The sequence below is a fragment of the Larus michahellis genome, chromosome 2 (assembly GCF_964199755.1).
Source record: "Larus michahellis chromosome 2, bLarMic1.1, whole genome shotgun sequence".
NCBI lineage: Eukaryota > Metazoa > Chordata > Aves > Charadriiformes > Laridae > Larus > Larus michahellis.
Window position 1 is genome coordinate 73,387,297 of NC_133897.1, and position 25,065 is coordinate 73,412,361.

Here is a 25,065-nt window from a genome sequence, read left to right on the forward strand (position 1 = left end):
ATTAATGCTAGTTCTTTGTAGGAATTTGGAAGATCCCTCCTGAGTTTAACTTTTTGGATAGTTGTAAATCTTCTTTTAAATTTGAGATTATGATTACTTGTGACCCAGTTTACAGACCTGTGATCATATGCTGACGCTACCGTTTTCTTCCTTCTCTGTTACTTACATTCCATATGAGAAAGAATCATATTCCTCAGTCACTGTGTTGCTAAGCAAAGCAAGTGAAACTTTTAAAGTTTATCTTTGTATGACAGATACTCATTTCTCTAAACATCCAAATAGGTTTTCTCTGCATCAATTCTGATTTAAGCTCATCTTTATTTAACACAGATGACTAGTGCTTTACATAGAATTCCAGAGGAGGCCCTCTCCAATGGTACTAACAAATCTGTAGCTCTACTAAAAATATTTTGCCACATCCATTCCAGAACTGCATAAGTTCTTTTCACAAAGCCACCTTCCTGGCTTTTATATTTGCATTTGCAGTCTTCAGCATTTCCAATTAATCAGTTATAGCTTTACACCCAAAATTACGCATTGTTTTAAAGAGGCAGGGGTGAAAATGCTAAATTTTATCCTATTCATATTACCCATGCCAACAAAGCTGTCTTACTCTTCTCAAGTGATAAGTGAATCCATCTCAACAATATTAAAACCTCCTAACTTTGTGCTGCCCATGAATTTTATGAGTGCACACTTAATTCTTTCTCTTAGGACACTAGTAAACACAACTAGGAACTTTCCTCCTCTCAAATAACACGACCATTGTGTTACCCTATTGTATACACCATTGCATACCCTATTGTTATCCCCTTTTACCCAGCTTCTTATCCAACTTAAGAGTTTTTACACTAATTTGCATAATTTCCACTTAAAGTATAAGTTTCCTATGAGGATCCGCAACAAGCGTTTTACATAATATCTAAATATACTGGATCTAACACATAATCTTTGTCTAAGAAACTGAAAACTCTAAACAATCCCTAAAAGTAATGATTTAAACCACAGATAATCCCATTGTAATTTCTCCCATTTTTAATTTTCATATGTGTTTTTAATCACTCCTTTCAAATCCGTTCTAAATGCGCACGGTGCTGAAGTCAAACTAACAGCCATGAAATCACTTGACATACTTTTTCCCCCTCTTCTTGGGCATATTTGCCCAGTCCATCATTGCATACTTCTGTCATCTGGTACTACCTCCAAATTATATATATTTAAAATATTTTCTACTTGTACTTCCATCTGCCAGCGTCTTCAGTACTCTAGAATGAAGATAATATAGAGCCAATGATTTTGTCACACTAAGCTGCATACATTCGGCTTCCCTTTCAAATGATGTAATTCCCATTCATTTATCATTATTGTCCATAGCTATGCTTTCAATATCTTCATGTACGTAAACTTTCTTGAAATTGGGGAAAAGCATTTATTCAACAACAGGTAAGCTATACGTGAAGAATAATGTAGACATGCGCAGCTTACCCTTCAGGTCACTGCCAGGGCCTCACTTCATCGCTTTATTTCTTTATTGTTCCAGTAGCTACAAAAAATATAGCTTTGTTTTACTTTTCTTACAGTTTAGCAAGGCCTTTATCTGTGATTCCTTTGCTTCTGTATTTTATAATGCCTGAAAAAAGTTCTCCTTGATAATCAAGGCCTCTTCTTCCTCTTCGGGGGTTTTCTATCTATTCTTAATATCTTGCTTTAGTTAGTTATTCATTCAGAGAGTCTAGCCCTTTCCTACAATTTCTCCCTCCTGCTCAGCACTCATAGATTATTTCCATTCTTAATGTAAATCCATCCTTTCCTGCATTCAAATCATGAAGTTCCTCAGGCCAGTCACCTTCATTCACTAATTTTTCTATTTTCTAAAAGTTTTCCATTCCAATATATGAAGCCTTAGCTATAGATTTATTTTTGTCTGTCTTGCAATTTAAGAAGAACCGAATCCATTCATAATAACTTCCTCCTGGAACATTAGGTTTTGGTCAGATGTTCTGCAAGATCCTCCTCACATAAAAAAACCCCAAGCTTAAAATAGCACACACTTTGTTGTTTTATGAATTTCTGTACCAAAAAGTCAGTCCTCTGAAATGTCTAAGAATATCTAAACCTTGCTATTACTGATGGTATTTATGTCTATGTCTGGAAAATTTAAGTTTCCTATGCTCATACAATCTCCCTTATTATTTATTTCTTTATCTATTTATAGAGATGATTACCCTCTTCCAAATCTCAGCCTGTCAGACCACAATATCCCCTTCTCCCCAAATACTGTCCAAGTTGTACCTCTTTTACCATCTTCCTTGTAGTGATTTTCAACCTAGCAGATTATGTTTTATTCATGCCATCACATTTTAAGATGAATAAACACAATTTGGCAGTTTTACTTTGCTACAACTTCAAATTTCCTGACTTTTATGTATTTTAAGTTGCATCCACATAGGCTTGTATATAAAATTTCCTTGTTTTCTTTTTAGATTGAAGAAACCCCAAGGAAAAACAGCATGAGCTTCCCCACCCTTTCACAAAGTGATTATAAATGTACCTATTCATATTAGATTAATTTAACATCGTTTGGTTTGGTTTGGTTTTTATTTAGCAATATATACTAGTTATGAATAGTTCTTCTCTATACCAATAATGCTTTCTCCTAGTCACTACTCATTCACTTAAATGAGGTATAGGGGATACTGAAATAACGATGAGATGCTAATCAATGTACATCATTCATAATGTACAGAAAATATGCAGTGTTCAAAAAAACCAAAAAAGACCAGAAGTTTGGACAGTAGGGAACACTGGGAGTGTAGAGATTTACCTCCCATACACACTGTAGCATGTAAACATGCTGTCAGATGCAGCTTTAACCCAAATTCTAGAGTTCTGTGGGGTAAAATTGACCCAAAATCTTCAGCCACCATCCCTCATAGCCATCGATGTTAGGGTCTGCTCACAGAGAACAGGCAAGGAATAAATTACAGCATAGTCCCTCAGCAATACGCCAAGCTCAACTCTTCTTAAACATCACTACACCCTAGATACAGTTCAACAGAAAGTTTGCAGGTTGCCATTCTCAGCAGTAATAAGTTGTTATCACGCGCATGAGTATAAACATTGCCATTAAAATGCCTAGACATTCTCTGAAGTTTTAAAATTAAGTCCTCCTGTGACTAATCTTATAAATGATAACCAGAAGACTGCATATCAACTCGTTTTATTTCCTATCTGAAGAAGATAGGGAACTTAACCTTAGATTTCAGAAAAATTTATAGCTAAGCCAGTACTGTAATACGTTTCTTCTAGTCAGTGTTGCTGTGATTTAGATGAGAAGCAGCAAGAAAGATTTGAGCTGTCACACTTGACTTTGAGCTGCCAAGAAGAAGTATTGGAGGTTACAGGCTAAGGTTTAATTTATATTCCTCCTTTTGTTACAGGCAGAGATGGTACGTGCTGCTTTCCAAGCGCAGAGATCTTTCCTGGTGTTAGCATCTCAATGTCAAGAGCCTCAAGAGGTAAGAAAAGTGACCTAGTGTTTCAAGAGGCAGTGTATTAAAAAGGCTGTGTCCCCGTATGTTTAATATCAATCCCTGCATTTGCTTTTCTTTGTTTATTTATACGGTGCACTTAGAGGCTTGCTTTCAGTGTTATTAACATAGCACTGTAATAATCAGAAATCCATGGTTCAGAGTTAAGAACCTTTTCTGTACCAATACATATAAGATCACTGAAGAAACCAAAGGAGATTTCCACTTTACAGCTTTAAGTGGGATCAGCGTTTCTCTGGAAAGCTGGAAATGCCACGGAATAGAATGGCTTTTTGCAAGCCACACAGTGATGCTCTATGGCAGACTTTGAAGTCAGGGGATAAGTTCCTGAGAGAAAAATCAATACCAGTCCCTAGACTCAGTATTCTCCAAGCTGAGGTCCACGTCAGGCCAATTCTGGAAGGAAGGGAAAGCATTTTGTCAAGAAAATGAAAAAACAATTTATATCAAATTGATTTATATACTGACTTTAGTGGCAACTATTTAAATCCTCCCCTCATAACTAGAAAGCCCGGGGAAGCTGTGGAGTTGTTATGAAATCTCATCTGTAGTTTCTGGAGGGCACAAGGTTTTGGCCAATAGCACTGTATCATTCCTGGGAATAGCAATCATGCAGCCCTTCTGTGGGACCGACCACCCTTGAATCTTCCTTTTTGCAGTGTGCAGAGACTGAAGACTTCACTTGCACAGTCTCTACATGGCCTTCAGTTCTGTCTTTTTCCACTAGCTCCCTGCTCTGTGGTTCATTAAACTCCATATTTTCACATCGTAACTCTCTGCCACTGGTATAAATTACTGAAATTTTGCTGTCACTATTGTTCTTAGAGACACAAATTAAGAGTTTTTCTAATCAGTATGTTTTAATGGCAAGGGTACTCAAGGAAAAAAAAAAGCACAGATATTCCAGGCGAGACTTTAGATTTATAGAGTTCCAAGCAAGAAGGGATCAGTTGTTTTTTCAGCTGTCCCTGATCTCAGAGAGTAAAAGTGGGTCATGACTCACAGAGAACAGGCAAAATTCCCATTGGTACAGGCCTCAAGCAGTCATTTATATTGGCTGTGAATACAATTGCACCCAGTGACCCACAAAACTCTTCATGCTCATAGGTAAAATATTCCCCAATGAACAGTTTCTGATGGCCCATAATGTGATATTTTGAAGTGTTGGTATTGTCCCAGCTCTGGTAAGAGTAAAAGCTGTGGCTCACTGTTTGGTCTCCTGTGCTGATGTGCCGTCAGTATGATTTTCTTTGCTTTTCAAGTGAGAACGGCAATGGCTTCTCCCCACTTTTACCATTACAACTTTCTGACCTCAAGTGAAGGCTTTGAGATTTTTTTCAACTGTAAATTTAGAAACTTTCATTTAAAAAATGGCAACAAAGCAAGCAAAAAAAAAAAAAAACAGATGTAAAAAGAGATTCTCCAGCAATCCAGAATTACAATAAAGTTACAGAAGCATTAAGAATAGTGACAAATAATAAAAAACTTGTCATAAACATCAGCAGAGCTGGCCACATGTATCCATATGTCTTACTTCCATGTTACCAGGCTTGCATAGATTTCTGCAACTTGTTGAAGCCAAGAAAGTATACTTTTATCATTTAAGAATCTTTTAGCACCGAGGAAATGGTACATGCTATGTGTGTACACATCATTCCAAAGTTAAAATACCAGGAATATTACAGACTAAAGTTTCTTTCTCAGTTACTTATGGTTTTTTAACATAAAGACTGTAAGGTACACATCTTTTATAGGCATCCAAATACATGTTCATTCTTTTTCTCTTTTTTGCACATATTTTTTGCACAGGTACCTTCAGCTATACTATAGACAGACCTGAAAATAAATTAAGGCTGCCTATTCTGTGCAACTTGAACAGTATTTTCCACTGCAGAGAGTGATGGTTCCAGGCACTAGGCTTTTTATATCTCTATCTCAATGAGGAAAAAAATCCTATTGTAAAGCTACGTTGGTTAACCGTTTTGAAAAAGCTGGTCATCACCAGCTAAGCCAGGAGAAGGAAAGCCACAGGCGTCTCCCCCCAGCCCCCCAGGACCTTATTGATGTGATGTCATCTGGGCTCTGGTTGTATTTATAGCCTAGAGCCGCAGAGCCAGTGTGGAATCCAAACAGGAAAGCTAATCATTAGTGTATCAGAATGCACAGAGTAGAGAAAAGCAAATGAAGATGACAGCATATCTATAAATGCAAGAGAAAAGAGAGTAATTCTGTCATTCAGCTGTCTAGACTGTTTGCTTTATAATGTAAAGCTGTGAATGAGCCAGCGAGTTGCGATTATGGCATAGTAGCTTTGTAGACATTCAGAGACAGCGGTGTGGAGACTGAGGGGATTTACTGAGTTCCTGTCATGTTGGGATGTCATACATGGTGCCTTTAAAAAAAAAGAGGGAGGGGAAAGTGCCCTGGAAAAATAAATTAGCTCAGCTCTTGCAGCTTACAAACTAATAAATAAGGAATTCAAACAAAAAGAAAGCTCTTAGATATGTAATAATCCTTAGATTTTTTGTGCTCAGCAAAGAGAAATGTGTATTGTACAAAAAGCAGTATTTTTTCCCCTCTATGAAAATGTTGAAGACCTAGTATTCATTTAGCTCTTTAACTCCACAAGCAAACATTTTCAAACAGTTCAGCTTGCTGAAGTTGCTTTTGCAGAGTTTTGCTTCTTGTTAGTAACGTTGATGTTTTTTCTTTTGGAATCTGTTGCAGTGCACAGCCTTTATTATCTGTATCTGTGAAAATAGTAGGAGCCGAGAAGGTAATTCCAGCTGGCATACCAACCTAGCATCAACTGCAATAAATTACTTCGCAGAGAGCATGTTCTGTTACTTTTTATGGTCATGTTCTATATTTGTATGTGCAGTGGAGGAGATCACATGACAAAACCACCGGTTGATATTCCTGTTTGTGTATATCCCAGCTAATGGCTGCTGGATACAGGCTCATTTGGCAAGATGGGATTCTTCAGTTCATCCACTTATTAGAGATTATTTTCTGACGCCAAACTTCCAATATTAAAGCAAAACCGAGTCTATTCTAAATTTTTTACTATATATGAGATAGTACAGAGAAGATGGAGAAGGGGAAAAAAAATTAGAATATTGCTATATACTGTGAGAAGTTGTTTAAAAAAGTATTTTTGAGACCACATGTTTACATGTTGCTCGGACAATTCAGAAGACAGACTTTAGCATAAACCTTCACAAAACATTATGAAATAGTTTGGATCTGAATTTTCCATTCCCCATAGTCTAAGCCAATACCATTCTGATTGAAGCATTATTATTTTATTGTATAATAATTTAAAAAGTTATTAGTGTTACCAAGCAAGTTTATCTGTTTAACATTTTTTTTTTAAATTTATGATCAAGAATACTAACGTACGAGATCACTGCTCAAAGTCACTGCATTGAATTCTTTGTGAATGGTAACTTATATACTGTCTTCTCTTTATCAGTTGTTTCATTTCGCTTTAAGAGTTCAAACAATTTTAAGAGTTGCTTTGAGGGCATGAATGATCCATTGTTCCCATACTGGGAACTAGTTAACGAGATAAGTTTTTCTGTGAATCAATATAAACTTATCCAGATTGAGCATACTCATGGTAAGAAGTACTACAAACAGATTTAAATGACAGATGCAGTTCAGACTATAAATGATTACGTAATTTCTCGTTAAAAAAAAATGCTGAGTTCATATGACTGCCAGCGCTCGTGGATTTAATTACTAACATTGTGCAGATAAACATTCCAATTAAATACCTAGCTTAAATACCCAAATTCTGCACACAGGTGGGAGCAGAGGGATGGAAGAAAGTGAGAGGTAAAGGAGAGCTATCCTATTTTTTCCTAGAAAAGGGAAAAAACCCACTGAAACCCAAGAAACTGTATTTGAAGTTAGACTTAGAACAAATCCTGAGGTTTTAATTTTTTATAGTCAAGCAAAAAAATCTATTGTAGGAGTAGAATACTTGTGGCAATTTTTTTGAATAAAGGACTTATTCTCAGAATTTTTATCCAAAAATCAAAGATGAATATTTACAGTTCCCTACTCTCTGTCAAGTGTAAGATTGCTCATTTTTTTCTCTCTTCTATTTTTAGAGTACAGTTCAATAACAGGACTCCTGGGACTTATTCTGCATCCTAGCAGGATTTGTTTGCTAGTTACCTTGACTTGCTTCTGTCGTTCCATTTCCCACTACTTTTACACATACTTACTGGGATCATCCTTACTGTTTTCCAAAAATAAGAAGAGCAGGATACTCCTCACCTCATTAATTTATTACTTACTTATGCAAAAGAGTTTGAGCCAAGTTTTGAAGCCATTCTATTCAGTTGGTTGACTGCTGCAAACCTGCACTGCTGTTTCTAGAAATAGCTTAAGGAAGAATTTGGTTCAGTCCTTTTAAGGTCCGCAGGTGCCAAACTTACAGAAGGTGCCAAGGGTGACATGGACACAGCCTGAGAGTCCTGAACTCCAAAGGGAACCCCTTCCCCCCTCCTATTCTCTGAAATCTTGCCAAGCTGTTGACATATTTCTGTTATCAGCAAGCCTACAACTGCATGCGATGTGTGGTCACAGCCACGGTGATGGACCAACTGACACTTTTCAGTCGCTAGTCTGCTGCCTTGCAGTGTTCACAGGCTCATTTTTGGATATTATTGCAAACTCTTACTCAGTTTCAGGTCCAGATAGCCCCCTGACACCTGTTATCTTGTAATTTTGTCTCAAAGGCACTTGACTGCATTTAACCAGCCTCAAGCTCATTGTATTTTCTGATTATAGAATCATAGAATCATTTAGGTTGGAAAAGATCTTTAAGATTGAGTCCAACCATAAACCTAACACTGCCAAGTCCACCACTGAAGCATGTCCCTGAGCACTATATCTACCCGTCTTTTAAATACCTCCAGGGATGGTGATTCAACCACCTCCCTGGGCAGCCTGTTCCAATGCTCGATAACCTTTTCAGTGAATAGGTTTTTCCTAATATCCAATCTAAACCTCCCCTGGTGCAATTATTTGAAGCCATTTCCTCTTGTCCTATGGCCTGTTACCTGGGAGAAGAGACCGACCCCCACCTCTCTACAACCTCCTTTCAGGTAGTTGTAGAGAGTGATAAGGTCTCCCCTTTTCTCCAGGCCAAACAACCCCAGCTCCCTCAGCCGCTCCTCATAAGACTTTTGCTCTAGGCCCTTCACCAGCTTTGTTGCTCTTTGGACACGCTCCAGGACCTCAATATCTTTCTTGTAGTTAACTTCTGGCAGTATCCTTGTACCATTTCTCTTCCCTCACTTGTGTTTGCCAAAACCCCCAGGTTAATACCCCTGCAGTGAAAAGAAGGATGCATTTGGGATTCAGTTCTGCCCCAGGGGCAGTGCATGCCTAGGGATCCAGGGAATACAGAAAGGCCATGATCAGTGCTCCATGTCCCAGCCTGTACAGAAGAGAACTAGAGCCAGAGATGCACGTTACTGCACACCTCTCAACTGGCTCACATCAACACTACCCAGCACAGACTCTCCAGCGGTTCACGTTTTGTGCAAGAACCAGGCTCCAGTAAGCAAAGGCTCCTTCCACTTGTTTACCCCAGTACATCTATCCTCAGACTAAGAACAGCATCACCCCGTAAAAAAGACGTTATCAAAGATGATAATCTGTATTTCGTCTAGCTCCCCATCTGACATACCTGCTAAGCAATTCTGGGGATTATGCAGACACTTACTGGAATTCTGCTGTGTCCTAAAATAATGTCCTAAAATCACCAGGCTATTTTTCAATCCCTGTAGCAATGTACATATTCAGACTGCACCATGTGAGATCCCACTGAGCTCATATTCTTTATTTCTGCTAAACACAAATCCAAACCAGTACACTCCTTTCTCTGTGCTACCCAATGGTTTCCCAGGATTTCTGGACTGTGCATGATCTTCTACAAGGGAAAGCACTGGGGATATAGCTGACAGAAGAGCACGGCTCTTCAATTCACGAGTTATTTAATTTTTTTCTAATTTTACTTTGGTCTAAATCAGACCACAATCAATGATTTTTGAATTCTGAAAGTTATGCAGACTCCAGGACCGCTTATTGAACTTGGCAGTCTTACAGTTTGTCTCTTTAGGAGATCTGAGGTGAAGCACATGAATGTTCAAGGCTGGAAGCCTGCACCATCTAACATCCCTGTCCTGGGACATAGCCCATATGAAACATAATTTGCCTTAGCAAAAGCTCGTCAGATCTCAGATGTTATGAATGAAACAATTGTAGCTCAACAGAACACCATTTTCTGACAGAATGTTGCTACCTGGAATACCCTGGGCCCCACTGATGTCATCTATGATGACGGCAGCAAAGCTTGAGGAGTAGTTAAACTGCAGAAAACAGTTCATTTGTGTAATTGTTCTTGTTGATTATGTGTGGGATGGTGCCTGTGTGCCTAAAGCAGGAGGACCCTTCCTTCTTGACTGTACCCCCATTCAGAGCCCATGGGGAGCTGTAGTGGATGGGAAAACAATATATAGCACGTTCATGTCCATTTAAAAACCAGCCATGGTCCTGGCCAAAAGCGTTGGGTGTGATTCCACACTGCTCTAAACTGATGCACGCAGCTTGTATCAGGCCCTGGATTTCTCCACTGGTTAGAAGCTATTTTTCTTTCACGTTCCTCTCCATTTGCCTTCCCTCAGAGTTTACATTTCCAAACAAACCCACACCCACAAACTAGTAATTTGTCATGTGGGGTTGTGGTTTGGTCTTCCCTTTTTTTTTTCCCCACAAAGCACAAAATTGCTACAGCTAATATTGGCTGTTAGATTGAGAATTTATGTGCTATCTAAGAGGAATAAAAGCCAAATACCAATTAAGTCACTTTGGAAGCACACAAATGTGTCTAAGCTTCTGTGCTGATGAAGCTGACCAGACATTTCTGCAGATTTGTCTCTCTGTGTCATAGTCCTGCTGTTGCACAACAGTGAGTTGAAGTGGCAAAACCTGTACTATTGATAAATAAATCAAACACGTGTTACACCACTATGTTGAAGATTAGAATAAATTAATGTCTCTGTAGTTAGTTGGGAGGAGACCTTTGAACCTTGAAAATATCAGAATACTAGAGGGACATGAATGCAGTGATCATAGAGAAAGATCTCACTGATGGTCTCTACTGCAAATCAGAAAATGCTTGCAGAGAAAGCATTGAATTAAGTTGCAGTAGGTTATACTGCAATTTTAAGAGCAAAACTGTGGTACCAAATGTGAAACACTTTCTGCAAGGAGAGATAGAGATAGGCAGTGCTAAAACAACAGTTTGACAGTCGCCAACAAAAGCTGGTAATACTTCACTATGGAAGTAATAATGAACATTTTTTTAAAAGTAAGCATTTGAGGAATCCAGATGCAGCATTGGGAGGTTCAAAGTTACCAACTAGCTTAGATTCACCTCTGGAAAAAAAATATATTTTCTATATACTTAAAGAAAGAGGTTATTCCTCAGCCTAATCTGAACACTGATTCCATTCAGACTGTTGATAGCTACAACAGAAAAAGAAGACTTTCTTAAACCACATATACACACAAAAAAGGACTATCTTAACTTTTAAAGTCTCCTTTACAGATTGCCTTTTAGAAAATATGGGAAATTACAGTTAATCTAAAACTATTTTAGTTCTACAACCATAGCCACTGCAGAAATGTATCTCACCGGTGATCACTGAAGCTACCAGTCTCTTATTCCTGTAAACACAGGATGAGATTCTGCTCATCAGCTTTAACTGTCAAGGTAGGCATGTTGTGTAAGGTGTCTTCCTAGGCTCTCTTTACAACAAATGGCAAGCACCTCTAGAGTGCAGTCTTCACATCAGTTAATGTCTTCTAGTATATAGTCTTCTAGTATCTATTAATAGGTGGAAAGAATTCCTCAGGGATGTCTCTTTCTTCATTTACAATAGAGGGAATCAAGTCTCAGCTGAGAGTAGATGCTCACCTTTGAAATTGTTAGCACTGAGTGTGATGGACGCTATCCATGACATCTTTCATCCTTTGAAAGGATGAAACGTGGGATGGGACTGTACTAGGCTGTTTGCAGAGATAATGGCTGTGTCGACATTAGTGTTTTAGTTCACAGTGGGACTATATATTTCCTTCAAATCAGCCCCATTTACTATGCTGTGATTCACACTGTAGAGCTGTCTTCGGGTGTACAAAATGGTTATCTTTCTGGTGAAGTTAAATAGAAGATACACTCTCAGACAGCAGCTAAACCAGGATTTACAGCTAGTCCAAAATACACCCTCCCTCCCCCCCACAATGCATACAGCGTGAATGTCAGGTCCTCAGCACCAACTGTTTTGCTCTACAGAACCGTTCCTATTAGGCTGCACTACTTGCCAATATATACAAAGACAGCTGATTCAAATCAGCTCCATGTGTCAAACTTGCCTGTGAAAAATACAATGTAAGTATGATGGAGATTTTGGACTGGCAGAAGAAAATAACAGAGCTGTAGACCCTGGAATAAAGGTTGTAGTCGTGCTGTTCTGGCTGCAGCTGAGTAAAATGAAGGGGCTGCTGATCCCAAATGCTCTCAGCTTTCTTTTGCTGCTCCTACGCCAAAGGTTGCCACCCCCTCAGTCAGCATAACTTAAAAGGGTATTTTTTCCCTCGCCATGTTTTTTTCATAATAGGTCAGGTGGATTTAAACACTGTAATAGTGAGGTCTAAATTGCATTGCTACCCATCAACATAAAAATTCTTCAGTAAACAATCTCACCTCTCAAAAACATGTAAGATTAGCTTAAAAATATATAAGATCTTTAAAAACGGTGTTTTTGTTTACCGGCTGGGTTTTGCGCCTTTGTGATTCATGCTGGCAGGTTTCTGGACAACAATGGTCCTGAGAAAATACCAGTTTTCTCAAATGAAAGCTGAGATTTTCAAGTAATCACTGGCTCAAGCAGCCAAAGTTTAAGCAAGCCACTCAGTTTACTGCAACTTCACAGGCAAATCACAAAAATCACAAAACCCAAAAAGTTTGCCCATTCTCCTGAATTAAATCCAAGTGCCCCAGTCCTGTTAAACCTGTCATCTGGGGAACTTCTCATGTGAGTATTACAAAAATGTGAAGGAGAAGAAAGTCTGTTTGGTGTGGTCTGTTGGAATACCGGTATGCCAGGCCATTTTATGAGACTGGGCTGAGACTGTTTAGTATCTGAGGCCAAAGCCTACAGCAGTTCTTGTTGCATGCTATAACTTTTTTGCAGTGTTTTGGCTAATCACTGCGGTAGTCTTACTACTCTTGATTTTCTAATAAGAATTCTAAGCCATGGATCAAAGCTGGCTGGTTGTTTAGGTATTAATATTTTAAAAGACCATCTGGTTTTAATAAGTTCTTAAAAAGGACAGAGGCATACTGGGAATTACTTTTGATATTTCTAAGTCGTGCCACTGTTGCATTTTTAAACATTTCAGCAAAACTGATATTATAATAGGAATGGTGTTTATACAAAGACTCTTAAATTTCTGTTAAACAACTGTGCTGTGTCTTAAATGACAAGAAATCTTATCTAGCACATGCCAAAGGCATGCTGAAGATTTTTCCAACAGCTCTGATTCATCTCCTTGAATTAATTTTTTCTTAGAGATACAGTATAGACAATCATTTTATTAACAACCAGCTGTTTTAATATTCATTGCAATAAAGAGATTATTCTTCTAGAACCCGCAGCACAACTGGTTCTGCATTGTAGAGCCAAACAAGACTGATTACTGCCAGAATTAATGAGCCTTTCCATACCCATATGCCACATACACTATAATTCATCTGCAGTTTAATCACTAACTAAAAATTTAGAACTGACTGTGGGGAGACGGGACTTAATTAAGTGATTCCTTGCAGGCCTGTATTCCTTGCTGTCCAACCCTCACACAGAAACTTGGATCACAAGAAGCTTGCACAAACACACACACTCATACTTTGTGCAGCCATTGCAGAAGAGGACAAGTGCAGAGTGAAGGGAAGGCAGGCTGTACTGCTCTCCCAGTACATCGCGCGTGGGACAGAGCTGAGCAAAGCCTCAAGCCCTTTGTGGCTCTTTCTGGTGTCACTGCAGTGACAAGTGAATGATTACTTTGAGATACTTTCCTTAGTAATATATATTTAACCTTTAAAATGCCCACGGGGCACTTTTTCTGTGAAATTACATAAATCCACTACCTTTTTAATAACAGCCGATTCACTGGACAGGTTAAGTCCTGTGTTCTGAGGGACAGAAATTCTGTCCCTACCACTGGCAGAAAACCCTCACAGAAGTGGCTGGGTAAGAGGAGAAGGAGGCGTGGGTCTTACGGTACCGTTCAGGAAAATGTTTGGCCCTAATTTTGCCTTCTTAACTGTAGATATCAAAGTGTTCTACTAAATAAAAGATCTATATTAGCATAATTTCATACATAGGAATTTGAAGCACAGAGAGGTAACACGGCTTTCCTAAAACCTGATGATAATTTGGTGGGAGAGCTGCAGAGAACCCCCATTTATGGACTCCCACTTCTGTGCCCTATCCACAGAAACGTGCTGCCTCCCAGTGCTGTCTAGATATACCAGGCATTTGTGGAGCTGTATTTTTAGCCCTGATATTCTCTTTGGCTGGAACTGGGCCATGAAGATTCACAGTCAGCTAAGGGCTGTAAATATCCCTTAGACTTTATGGGAGGAAAACTGGCATAATATCAAAGCAGAACAAGCCCTTTCTTAAATTTCAGTTTTGTTAACTACTATCATACTTGAAAGATTTCCCTGCAAAATAAGAAAGAACCAACCAGCTGCAGCATGTTGTAAACGAGTGAAAATTAGAAAGAAGAATTCCTGCAGACTTTATCATGTTATGGCAACAAAATCAGTTTTTAAGAACTACAAATCACGGAGGTTTCAGGGCTTTTTCAGACTTCATGACTTATGCTGGTCATTAAGCCATCAAGAAAAAGTCTTTTCATCTCGCAGTAATCCTGTAAATACTTCTTTTCTCCCTACCCACTCTGTTGTAGGAGAAGACCAAATATCCCCATGCATTTCGGATGCATAGGCCTTTCTCAAAACTACATTACCACTAAAATATTAAGGCTCCATAGCTAGATAAAAATTCTTTAAAAAATGTAGAACTACTTTTTGTCCTGTTTTGGGGAATGTCTTTTGATTTATGTTGATCCATAGCTAATATGCTTATTTTAAGGTGACATAAAACTCTGTAAAGCTGAGGTCTTACAGAAGGGTGAAAAGAACTATATTACAGACAAAAGACAACAAGTAGCACATACGGACACATCGTCTTGTGTGTGTCATAACAACATTAGTCCTCAAGAATATGAGGATTAGTTGTCTCCAACAAGCGCTTAATTCCATTAAACAAGTAGTCCTGAGAAAAAGTGAGAAAAAAATACAGAGTTCTGCTACAGCCTGAGTGACTTCCGAGTGAAGCAACCAGGGAAAATCAGAATGGTGCACTCTCTTTGGTGGGACATAGTAAGGGTTCTGCGGGCATACTTTTACGATAAATAACTGGACTGCTTTTATAGAAACATTTTATAAGGTTGCAAGGTACAGCAGTTGTTTTGCTTGTAAACTAACAACTCCTGGCCCCTCAATGTGCTGTTTCTGAGTGGAAGAATTTTTCGCAGTAAGTTAGCACTCTAAATTAGTTTTTCGGAGACACAGTGCCAGTCTGATTAGCATTCACTTTGCACAGGAAAGAGCTTGGATAGCTTCTGCATTCATTCTGCTTTCCTCTTCACTCAGACACTATTCCTTCCGCTCAACAGTCATTCCCCTGGATACCATTCGTTTCTGATTAACACAGGAGAATTTCCCCAAACCATGGCTTGCAGGCAGTATGTTTCCCATGAAATCTTCCCACATTATTTGCAGCCAAAGAAAATTAAAACATTAAAACTTACCAAAAGGGAAAGTTAAAATTGGTATTGCCTTTAGCATATTACTTTCTCAGTCTTGTTGCCAGATGATAAGAGGCCGCTAATCTAACAAGTAGTTTGTGTTTCTTACAGAAAGAACAACTTCGTTAATAACTTTAAAAACTCAAGACAGTGTAACGACTCTCAAAAATTTCCAGGGATATCAGTTGAAAAATAAAAGCATAGCTCTGAGCTATGGGGTCTCTGTGGGTCTTAACCTGGGCAGCATGTAAAAATGCTGCCAGTGCCGAGAACAATTTTTGCCGCAACACATGATTAGTACTTAATGTCTGTGTGTTTTGCTGCTGCAACCAGAGGAGAGTCATTAAATTGTTACTTTGGAGAATATGCTGACCTTTCTTTCCAACTGTTAAATCAATGGGCTGGGAGGACAATGTTAAACCACAGGGTGTTTTTGGACCACCTGTTTTAACAGCAGTGTTGTCTTTTCCTTTTCTTTTCTTTTTTTCTTTCTTTCCTTTCCTTTCCCCTTTCCTTTCCTTTCCTTTCCTTTCCTTTCCTTTCCTTTCCTTTCCTTTCCTTTCCTTTCCTTTCCTTTCCTTTCCTTTCCTTTCCTTTCCTTTCCTTTCCTTTCCTTTCCTTTCCTTTCCTTTCCTTTCCTTTCCTTTCCTTTCCTTTCCTTTCCTTTCCTTCCCTTCCCTTCCCTTCCCTTCCCTTCCCTTCCCTTCCCTTCCCTTCCCTTCCCTTCCCTTCCCTTCCCTTCCCTTCCCTTCCCTTCCCTTTCCTCCCCTCCCCTTTTCCTTTTCCTTTTCCTTTTCCTTTTCCTTTTCCTTTTCCTTTTCCTTTTCCTTTTCCTTTTCCTTTTCCTTTTGTTCTTTTTCTTCTTTTTCTTTTTCTTTTTTTCTTTTTCTTTTCTTCTTTTTCTTTTCCTCAGAATGAGGTGGCAATGCTTCTCAAGCCAATATCAGAGAAGATTCAGGAAATCCAGAACTTCAGAGAAAGGAACAGAGGCAGTCAAATGTTCAACCATCTTTCAGCCGTCAGTGAAAGCATACCTGCCCTTGGGTGGATAGCAGTGGTGAGTGACACACAGGATGGTTGGGAGGGCTGTAGATGTGCTTCTGGATTGTGCGGCCCGGAATAGTTCCAGATCTTGCAGAACTCTGCAGTCTCATCTGCATAGTTCTTCAGTCTACTACACCCAAGGTGTTTTGTAATATACCTAATACATCAGGGAAGGTGTCTGACTAATGTTTTACTTCCTTTCTCCTTCTGTTGTTTCCTGCTACCATGGGTTGATTGATGGTCCTAGTCTCCTAAACCAGGCCCTTATGTCAAGGAGATGAATGATGCTGCTACCTTTTATACTAACAGGGTATTAAAGGACTACAAGCACAGGTATGTTGCCAAGCCCCAGTATCTACTAGCCAGAGAATGGAGCATTAGCCATTCCAATAAGATTCACAATGCCATCACAGAAAGCATTTTGTAAACTAAAAAGCATTTGATAAAATCTGCTTGCAGTAGTATACTTTCTCCTCCTCGTCTTTCACCTGCAGCCTGTTGTGGTGAGAATGGCAGCAGCACTAATTTTGGCATTTAATTTTCTGGCATTTTGGCATCACAAGCTCATATGCAAATACATACTTTCGTATCAATGTGTGGCTAGCTAGCTGCTATGCGTCCTTGTCTCACTGGTGCACTCATACTGTTGCTGTTCTCACGCTTCGCTCGAAAATGTGCATTTAGGTGGTAGGTGTATACAAGTGAGCATCTAATTCCGTAGCTCCCAAATGGATTTTTTTCTGTACCACTCCATTGTTCTTAAAGAGCACAAGTAACTCACAGAAAAGTTCCATGAATGAGATCTGTGAGTTGACAGAGAAAGAGAAAAAATACAGGTCCTTCCTATGCCCTCTTAAAAAATGAATGTATAAATCCTGTTGATTTGGTACTCCTGGAAGAGTACCAGGCTCTTGATTTTTATATCCCAGTGAAGAACAGTATTTGCAGCTGAGTTTTTCTTCGTTAGTGAGGAAAACTTTACATATATAAAAGCTTTTCTATATATTTCTATTTATGGTATATGTATAAATATTTATTATATACTATATATAATACATGTTATATATACATTATGTATTATTCCTGAAGCCTTAGTTTACCTACCGAAGGTACCTACTGGGGTAACTGAAGATTTTTACCATGTAGCTTTAGAAGTACTTATTCTGGAGAAGAAAATGTCTCACATAACAGTATAGACAGGGTACATTAATTAGGTATTGAGTTCTTCTCCTAGTAAGGAATTCTTTTCCTGTTTTTCACTGAATGAGATCACAGTGTCTTCCAAAGCAGTGGAAGGCTCTCCCTTGACTTCAGTAGGCTTTGCATTAAACCTGTTGACCCAGATACTCAGCAATATTAAGCACCAAACTCCAAAGGAAATAAATAGGAGACAGACACCAAAACCCTTGTGAGCATCCAGTCCATAGCCGTCACTATTCAGTAATAAGTCTTTTCTGGACTGTCATAAGTAAGGACTCCATCTTACAAGCAGTTTCTCTCTCTCAGCATATTTCTTGTTTTCATGTACTGTCCAATTGGAAGACTAAGGCTTCCAAATAATGATTCCAGAGCCAACTTGTAACTTGTACTTTAAAAATTCTTGATGTATAAATATTTCAGTCTGGTGACTATAACGTGATCCAGTACTATCTTGGCTACATTTGAACTTGGAAGCTAGAATATCTTACAGAACCCATGGATATTTAATTTTCTAAAATTCAGCACCCTGAGACTGAGTCTGGGTAGCTGCTGCACAGCTCCATTAACGCTCCATACTTCTAGTGCTTCTTTGGTTGACTTTGAGCCAGACCAGGATGACGACACACCCTTCCAGCAGGAATCACTCTCTGCTAGAGGCATCATTTGCCCTAGTTTATCCTCTGGAAGGATCTAAAAGCTTTCCAGCGTAGCAGGCCTTAGTATTTTTAGCACTGGGCTGGCTGGCCGGCTGCCAACTGATTTGTCTATGGCTTTAAGGCAGATGTTGGGTTTTACCTACTTTAAGCAAGAGTAACAATGCTTTCTGTTTCTAAGTACAAACATTCACACATATAAATATTGTCTCTGTTTTTACAGTGATGCACGCCATGTTGATTGGGTGAAGTCATATCTGAACATCTGGTCTGAGCTTCAAGCTTATATCAAAGAGCATCATACCACAGGTCTCACCTGGAGTAAAACTGTAAGTACTCTTTGCTTCTTCATGAAGAACCATAAAACGCCAGTAACCAATTTGACTTTTAATGCAGTCATTAGCTCAGGAAAAATAAATATCCAGGCCAGGAACAGAAGTCATGGTCCATGGACTTCCCAACCAAGCCAATAAAAGTTTGAAAGGCAGGTGGAGAAAGTAGTCAGGCCATTGTGGTACACGTTTTGAGGAAGAGGGAAGAATTATTTAGGATGATTATAGCCATAACCCCCAGCTGCAAATGGTGAGGAGAGGCAGAAACAATTCTTGAGGCCTGCTACAGTAGAAAGCAGGAACAAAAACAAACACTAAAAATTTAAAGGACGTGTTAGACAAAGAAAATTGGGGGAACGTGGCAGGGAAAGGCAAAGAATGGTGGAAAGAATCTGAACAAAGAGAGATATTTAATAACAGGAAAAAGAAACACAAGGGATACTTACCAATTTATTACTTCATAGATAGCTAGCTTTATAAAACTGGTATTTTATACATACACAAATAATTTTTTAAATACATATAGATAAGGAGAGTAAATATAACTATGCATAACTATTTACACTCTCTATGTATTTATATAAAGATCTTTGTGTTACATCTGAGATACATAGCAAGATGATGGCAATGAATATTGTTCTCTAAAAGAGGTATAAACATGAAGAATTAATTTTCTGTTGGGTATAAAAAAAGTAAGAGTTTATGTCCACTGTCTACACAGTTGAAATGTTCTATATTATTCTAATAATGTGCTCATGTTTATGACCAGGTTAGGAGAATTTCTGAAGTACATTAAAAATATAATCAGCCAGCTCTTTGCTGTTATCATCTCCTAAACTTACCAGTGCACTTACACACGTGCACATGCAGTCTTTCACACCAAGTTTATGATTTCTTCTGTATAAGCAAATACTTCTTTAAAAAATCGAATGACTATTCAAAGGACTAATGTAGGCCACCAGGCAATTTAATTCCCAGACCAAATCATTGTAAGAACTCAGGAATATAGGGAAATGAAGTAAAGCTTTTGGATGGAATGGATCTTAATGTGGAAAAAGGGCTGGAACACCTCACCTATGAAGAAAGGCTGAGGGAATTGAGGTTGTTCAGCCTGGAGAAGGGAAGGCTTCAGAGAGACCTTATGGCAGCCTTTCAATTTATAAAGGGCGTTTATAAGAAGGTCAGGGAAAGACTTTAACAGGGCTTGTAGTGACAGGACAAGGGGCAACAGTTTTAAACTGAAAGAGGGTAGATTTAGATTGGACATAAGGAAGAAATCTTTTATTATGAGGGTGGTGAGACACCGGAACAGGTTGCCTAGAGAAGTTGTGGATGCCCCATCATTGGAAGTGTTCAAGGCCAGACTGGATGGGGCTTTGAGCAACCTGGTCTAGTAAAAGATGTCTCAGCCTATGGCAGGGACATTGGACTAGGTGATCTTTAAAGGTCCCTTCTAACCAAAACCGTTCTATGATTCTATGGTACCTGGAAAAGTTGCTTTATCTCCCCCCGCATGGAAGCGATAACCATGTAAGAGAATGTATGCTACTTGTGCTCAGCGACAGACTATGCAACTTTCTCTTCACACCCTTCATTAGACATTGTACAAGGCCTTACAGTAGTCAAGTATTCAAGTGCAAGTTCAAACACAGGAGAGACCATGATCTGTGTGGACTTCTTAGTTTGAAGCAATGCAAAAATGTTTAAACATGATAAATTAGAAGACTGGAATTATCTGCTGCTTTGTAGGTTCTGTAGCAAAAATCTAAAATATTAAACATTATTCTCTTCCTTAATTTAGTACAAAATTTCATGCTTGCTACAGCCTATTCTGTTTTAATCAGTGAATGTGAGAAGAGCTAATGATTTTACAATTATTATTAGATAAGGAAAAGAAATTGTAGTACTTATAGCAGAAATAGTCTAAGAATCTGGGGCAAATTTATCTTTGTTAATACAGAGAAAGAATCATCTTCACCTTTAATGGCACTTCACAAGTATGGAAATGGTGTTATAAGATAAAGATCTGTTATAGCCATTTGATCAAACAGGAGGAACTCTCAGTGCTGGGAGTGCTGGTAATCTTACTCAGAGGTGTAGCAATTGCAGATTATATTTGACTAGTCTTAAGCTCAGCCATCACATCTTTCTGTTTCCCTTTCCTTAGTTGAGCAGGAAATTGCTGAATACAATCTAGATGTGACTTGTTTATTCATATTAAGCATAGTTTCCTGCCAACAGTGCTCATTCCATCATGAGAGATGTGCCCATTACTGCATCTGACGTATTGATTTCACTCACTTTGGATATCACTCCGATATGAAAGTTGTCTTGGAAATATGGCTCATTTAAATTATCATTCATATCATGTGTGTCAGAAAGATTAAATTACAAACACATTTTTATGGATGTATAATTTTTTAAAGTTTTACTTCATGTGAGCGTAAGGAAATTAGAATCCAGTAAGTTAGCACGTTGTTTAAATAGCTTGTTGTTTAAATGTTGTTTAAATACTTCTATGAAGCTTGGTAACAAATACATTCAAGAAAGCAATGCGTTACTCAAGTGATAATTTGGTTTTTGTTATACATTTTAAAGTGAGGATGAAAATCACAAATTCATGCTGTGTGAAGTTAAGCATAAAGGTCTGCAGAATCAAGGCCCGGACAGAAAGAACTCTGATATATATAAAAGCTGTAGATATATTCCAGACGCAGTTGTTAATCATTGCACACAGCAGCTTCCACTTACATGCATAAAAGGAAAAAAGGAAAAAGCATTAAGAAAGGGGCGCATTTATGAAAGGGAGATGTTGATATAGAAATCCTGTTTTATTATGGAGGGAGAGAGAAAGAGAGGAAGTTTTTGGCCTAAGTACATATTTAAAAGTACGTTATACTGATAATTTAACCTTCATATCTGCAGAAGTCAACAAAGCAATGCTTGAAGCTTTATATAAAAAGCTATTAAGTAACACATTTGAGTATTTCTAAAGAGACTGAAGACTCAGGGAGGGCGTTAACTACTGCTTCTCTCAGAGCTGTATTCTCATAGCCTGAACTGCAACAACACCTCAGGAGCATCAGCCTAGATCAGACCATGCTTGGGTTTCCAAAAAGGAGGGGACGCGTATTTTAGCCGGCAGCTGGCCCCTTTACCTATAGATACTGCGTACTGTGGTGCGCACTTTTCTGGCCACGTGCCATGGCAGTATCACAAAGCCTTGCCGTTTCCAGCCCCCCCTGCACCCTTCCATCAAGCTGCGCAGGGCAGCTGCCACCAACCTTGGAACAGATCGCTGGTGCGTACAGTAAAGTCTTCCTGGCTCTGGCAGTAAGCACACAGGCAGACACTTCAGAGGAAAGAGAAAGAAATGTCTTAATAAATTAGAAGACAGACACTAAAACAGGTACAAAAGGTTGAAATAATGGCTAAGCAGTCAGCTCTGACAATAACAGTCACCTCTATCAGCTTTATAATAAATTTGTGATAAAAACAGGTACTTACAGATTTTTGGATGTGACACAATTCTCTCTCCTTATTCACTTTGGCTCTGGTTCTGCCAAGACGTGTGACAATATTTTACTCCTTGAGGGCAACCTATTGAAATGCATTGGACTGTGTGAGGAGAAAGCCAAGAAATCAGAGGAATTAAGGACCTTGAGACCTTTGTGTAGCCTGTTTTGCTACCCATGTGGAATGGTGATACAAAACCAGACTCTATATAAATTGCAGGATTTCAAGACAGGATGGATACGGTTAGGATATTTGTTGGTACTGTGCTCACAGTCGAAAAGTGCATATTTAAAGTATGTATGTTTGTGAGCAGGATTGTCCCAGAGAGTAAAATGTTCTACTCTGTATTTTCATCATGATCTGAAGTATTAATTTTCATTAATTGATTGTCAGGGAAAATATGTTTGTCAGTGGATGTCAGGTGGATCTACAGTATTTCCTTAAAAGTGTAATTTTGTAGTGCATTTTTTTGAATGTAAAGCGCGAGCCTTCTTCTGCCCCACATACCCTGTGGTGAGTAGCAGTGCACTATATTCACTACATCTCCATTTAGCCATCCTGACAAAGAGGATAATAGCAATTACCAACCTAATGGAGATTTGCAAGTTTTAATCTGATACCAGATAGGACATTCTCAGATGTCAATGAATCTTACGCAAAAGCTGTTGTTTATAATGAAATGTTTTAAATGCCCAGTGTAGCATTTTACCCATGCAGCAACTGTAATTTTTGCTTGCTATAACTTTCTGACTTGAAATCTACAGCATGACAGTAACCTATGTCTTTTTACAGCTCTTACTGATAAACAGCAAGTGCCCTTTTTTCTTTTTTTTTCACCTAAATAAGGGATTTCACTGAAGCATGGCTCTTTCTTCCCTCTCTATTTTTTTTTGGTGAGGCAAGGAAATGAACAGCTGTAATATAAGCTCACGAGAATGCCTAATACAAGTTTGTTTGCTACAAGGACTGCATGAGTAAGATGGGGGAAGTGAAACTTCTGCTCCTGTTTCTGCAGGTTAACTTTGCAGCAAGCAAACAACCAGTAATAATGAGAGATTGCTGTAGTTTTCCTGTACATCAAACAAGTGTTAAGAAACAAATCTTGGTCAAGAATAATTGTCTTGAATATTTCTCTCAATTGAAGGTGGATCTGCAGTTAAATTTTTATTCTTCATATACAACAGTCATTTAGGACAAATTTTTCCAGTAGGATTATTTGCAAACAGGAAATATTTACTAACTAGTAATGAATTTCATTACAGTGTTTAGTTTCTAACACAGAATTTCACTCAAGTGACAGATGTCCCCCCGCCGTTTACAAATCAAAACAAATTCTTAGGAGGAAGTCTGCATCTTTACAAGCAGTCGAGATTTATTTATATCCTGTTCCCATTGAAGCCAATACAGTATCATCAAATCTTTTTTTCATTAAATATAATTTTAAAAAATATTTATAAGTCATTAGATAGTTTCTTAAAATGCTCTTTGAAAGTTGAAATTCTCCACAGGCTCCACACTGTGAAGAGCCATCATAATTCTGACATTAGCCTGATCGAGCACAATTATCGTAGGATAAGAACAGACTTTGGCCATTTCATTCTTGTCTAAAAGAATCACCTCCAGACATTTTCTTACAAAATGGCCCTGCCTCTCTCCTGTACCGTCAAAACGTTTTCCTGTAATATGTTGTCTCTCTACATATTGAGGTCAGCAAGCTGCAAAAGACTAACTTCTGCAGGCAAAAGCCTCCTATTATCTTTCCAGTATCTCTTCTATGCCGTGTTTAGTTTGACCCACTTATCAAGAAGCCATCGTCTGAGCCACTTCACTAAAGCTAAAGGTCAAAACTGTAGTGCCAAATTCCAGCCACAGCCACAACTACAATCCCAGAGGCCCCATTCAGATAGAACTAAGAGCAGCATAGATACACTGATTTAAATGCCTGTGTCTTGGATAAGATGTAAACATTTTCAGAGTGCTCAACTTTTCTCAGTCATAGCCTTTCCTCTCCTTTTCTGTCCCTTTTCAGTCCTTTTTCTTCCCTTCCCTTTCCCTATTTCTTTGTATTTTTTTGTTGGAAAATTTGCATCCTTTAATCTTAACTGTTTCTTTCTCAGAGAACACAGTTCAGTTTTTGGTACGCTGTCAATTTCGAAACTGGCCATCCTGGCAACTCTGCAATAGTTGCCTCTTTGGTGGAGACTGCCTCAATTACATCCATATCGCGTTGAAAGAAAGTAGTTTTACTCCCTTATTCCAACAATGGCTGACAATATTTGTCTTTACTGGATATCAACAGTGTCCTTTTAACATCAGTGTCCAAACACCATTCATTCAGTCATGTTAAGGGAGAACCTGGGAGAGGCTTGTTTGACAACAGCTGTCAAACGCAACCTGTCTGGTAACATAATGCAACCTAGTCCCAGTGGAAAAGACAAAGGAAAAAGAAAATGGAAAGTATGTAAAATGGATTAAAAAGGAAAAGGTACATCTGTTAAAACTTTACTATATATGTATTGCTAAAGGGATTGGTCTTCTTTTTAACTGAATATTTATGTAAGTAAAAGATGGTTTAATGTGCCTGTGGGAACAAGTTACTTGTTGACAATTACATTAGCATACAGTTCTCAAATAAGAAACGGCTGCATAAAACATTTCTGTTTGGGCAACTGTGAAGATGTAAGCACCATTTTAAGTCCTGAACAGGTGATAAATGGCAGAAGTGTATTAAAAGGGGCTTCAAAGTTTGCAAACTCGTTTGCAAACTCAATGGATAAATAATTCTGCTGAGACCCAGTAACAAGAAAAGAG

General features: G+C 38.5%; 1 protein-coding gene across 1 annotated transcript in view; it reads left to right on the forward strand.

Moving 5' to 3' along the window:
- CAP2 (cyclase associated actin cytoskeleton regulatory protein 2) overlaps window positions 1-25,065 on the forward strand; it is a 69,913-nt gene that overhangs the window by 29,613 nt on the left and 15,235 nt on the right. The window contains exons 4-7 of the mRNA XM_074575885.1: window positions 3,441-3,518; window positions 16,423-16,566; window positions 16,801-16,886; window positions 18,630-18,735. Of these exons, the coding sequence (XP_074431986.1) occupies window positions 3,441-3,518; window positions 16,423-16,566; window positions 16,801-16,886; window positions 18,630-18,735 (414 nt within the window). The remainder of the gene's footprint in view (window positions 1-3,440; window positions 3,519-16,422; window positions 16,567-16,800; window positions 16,887-18,629; window positions 18,736-25,065) is intronic.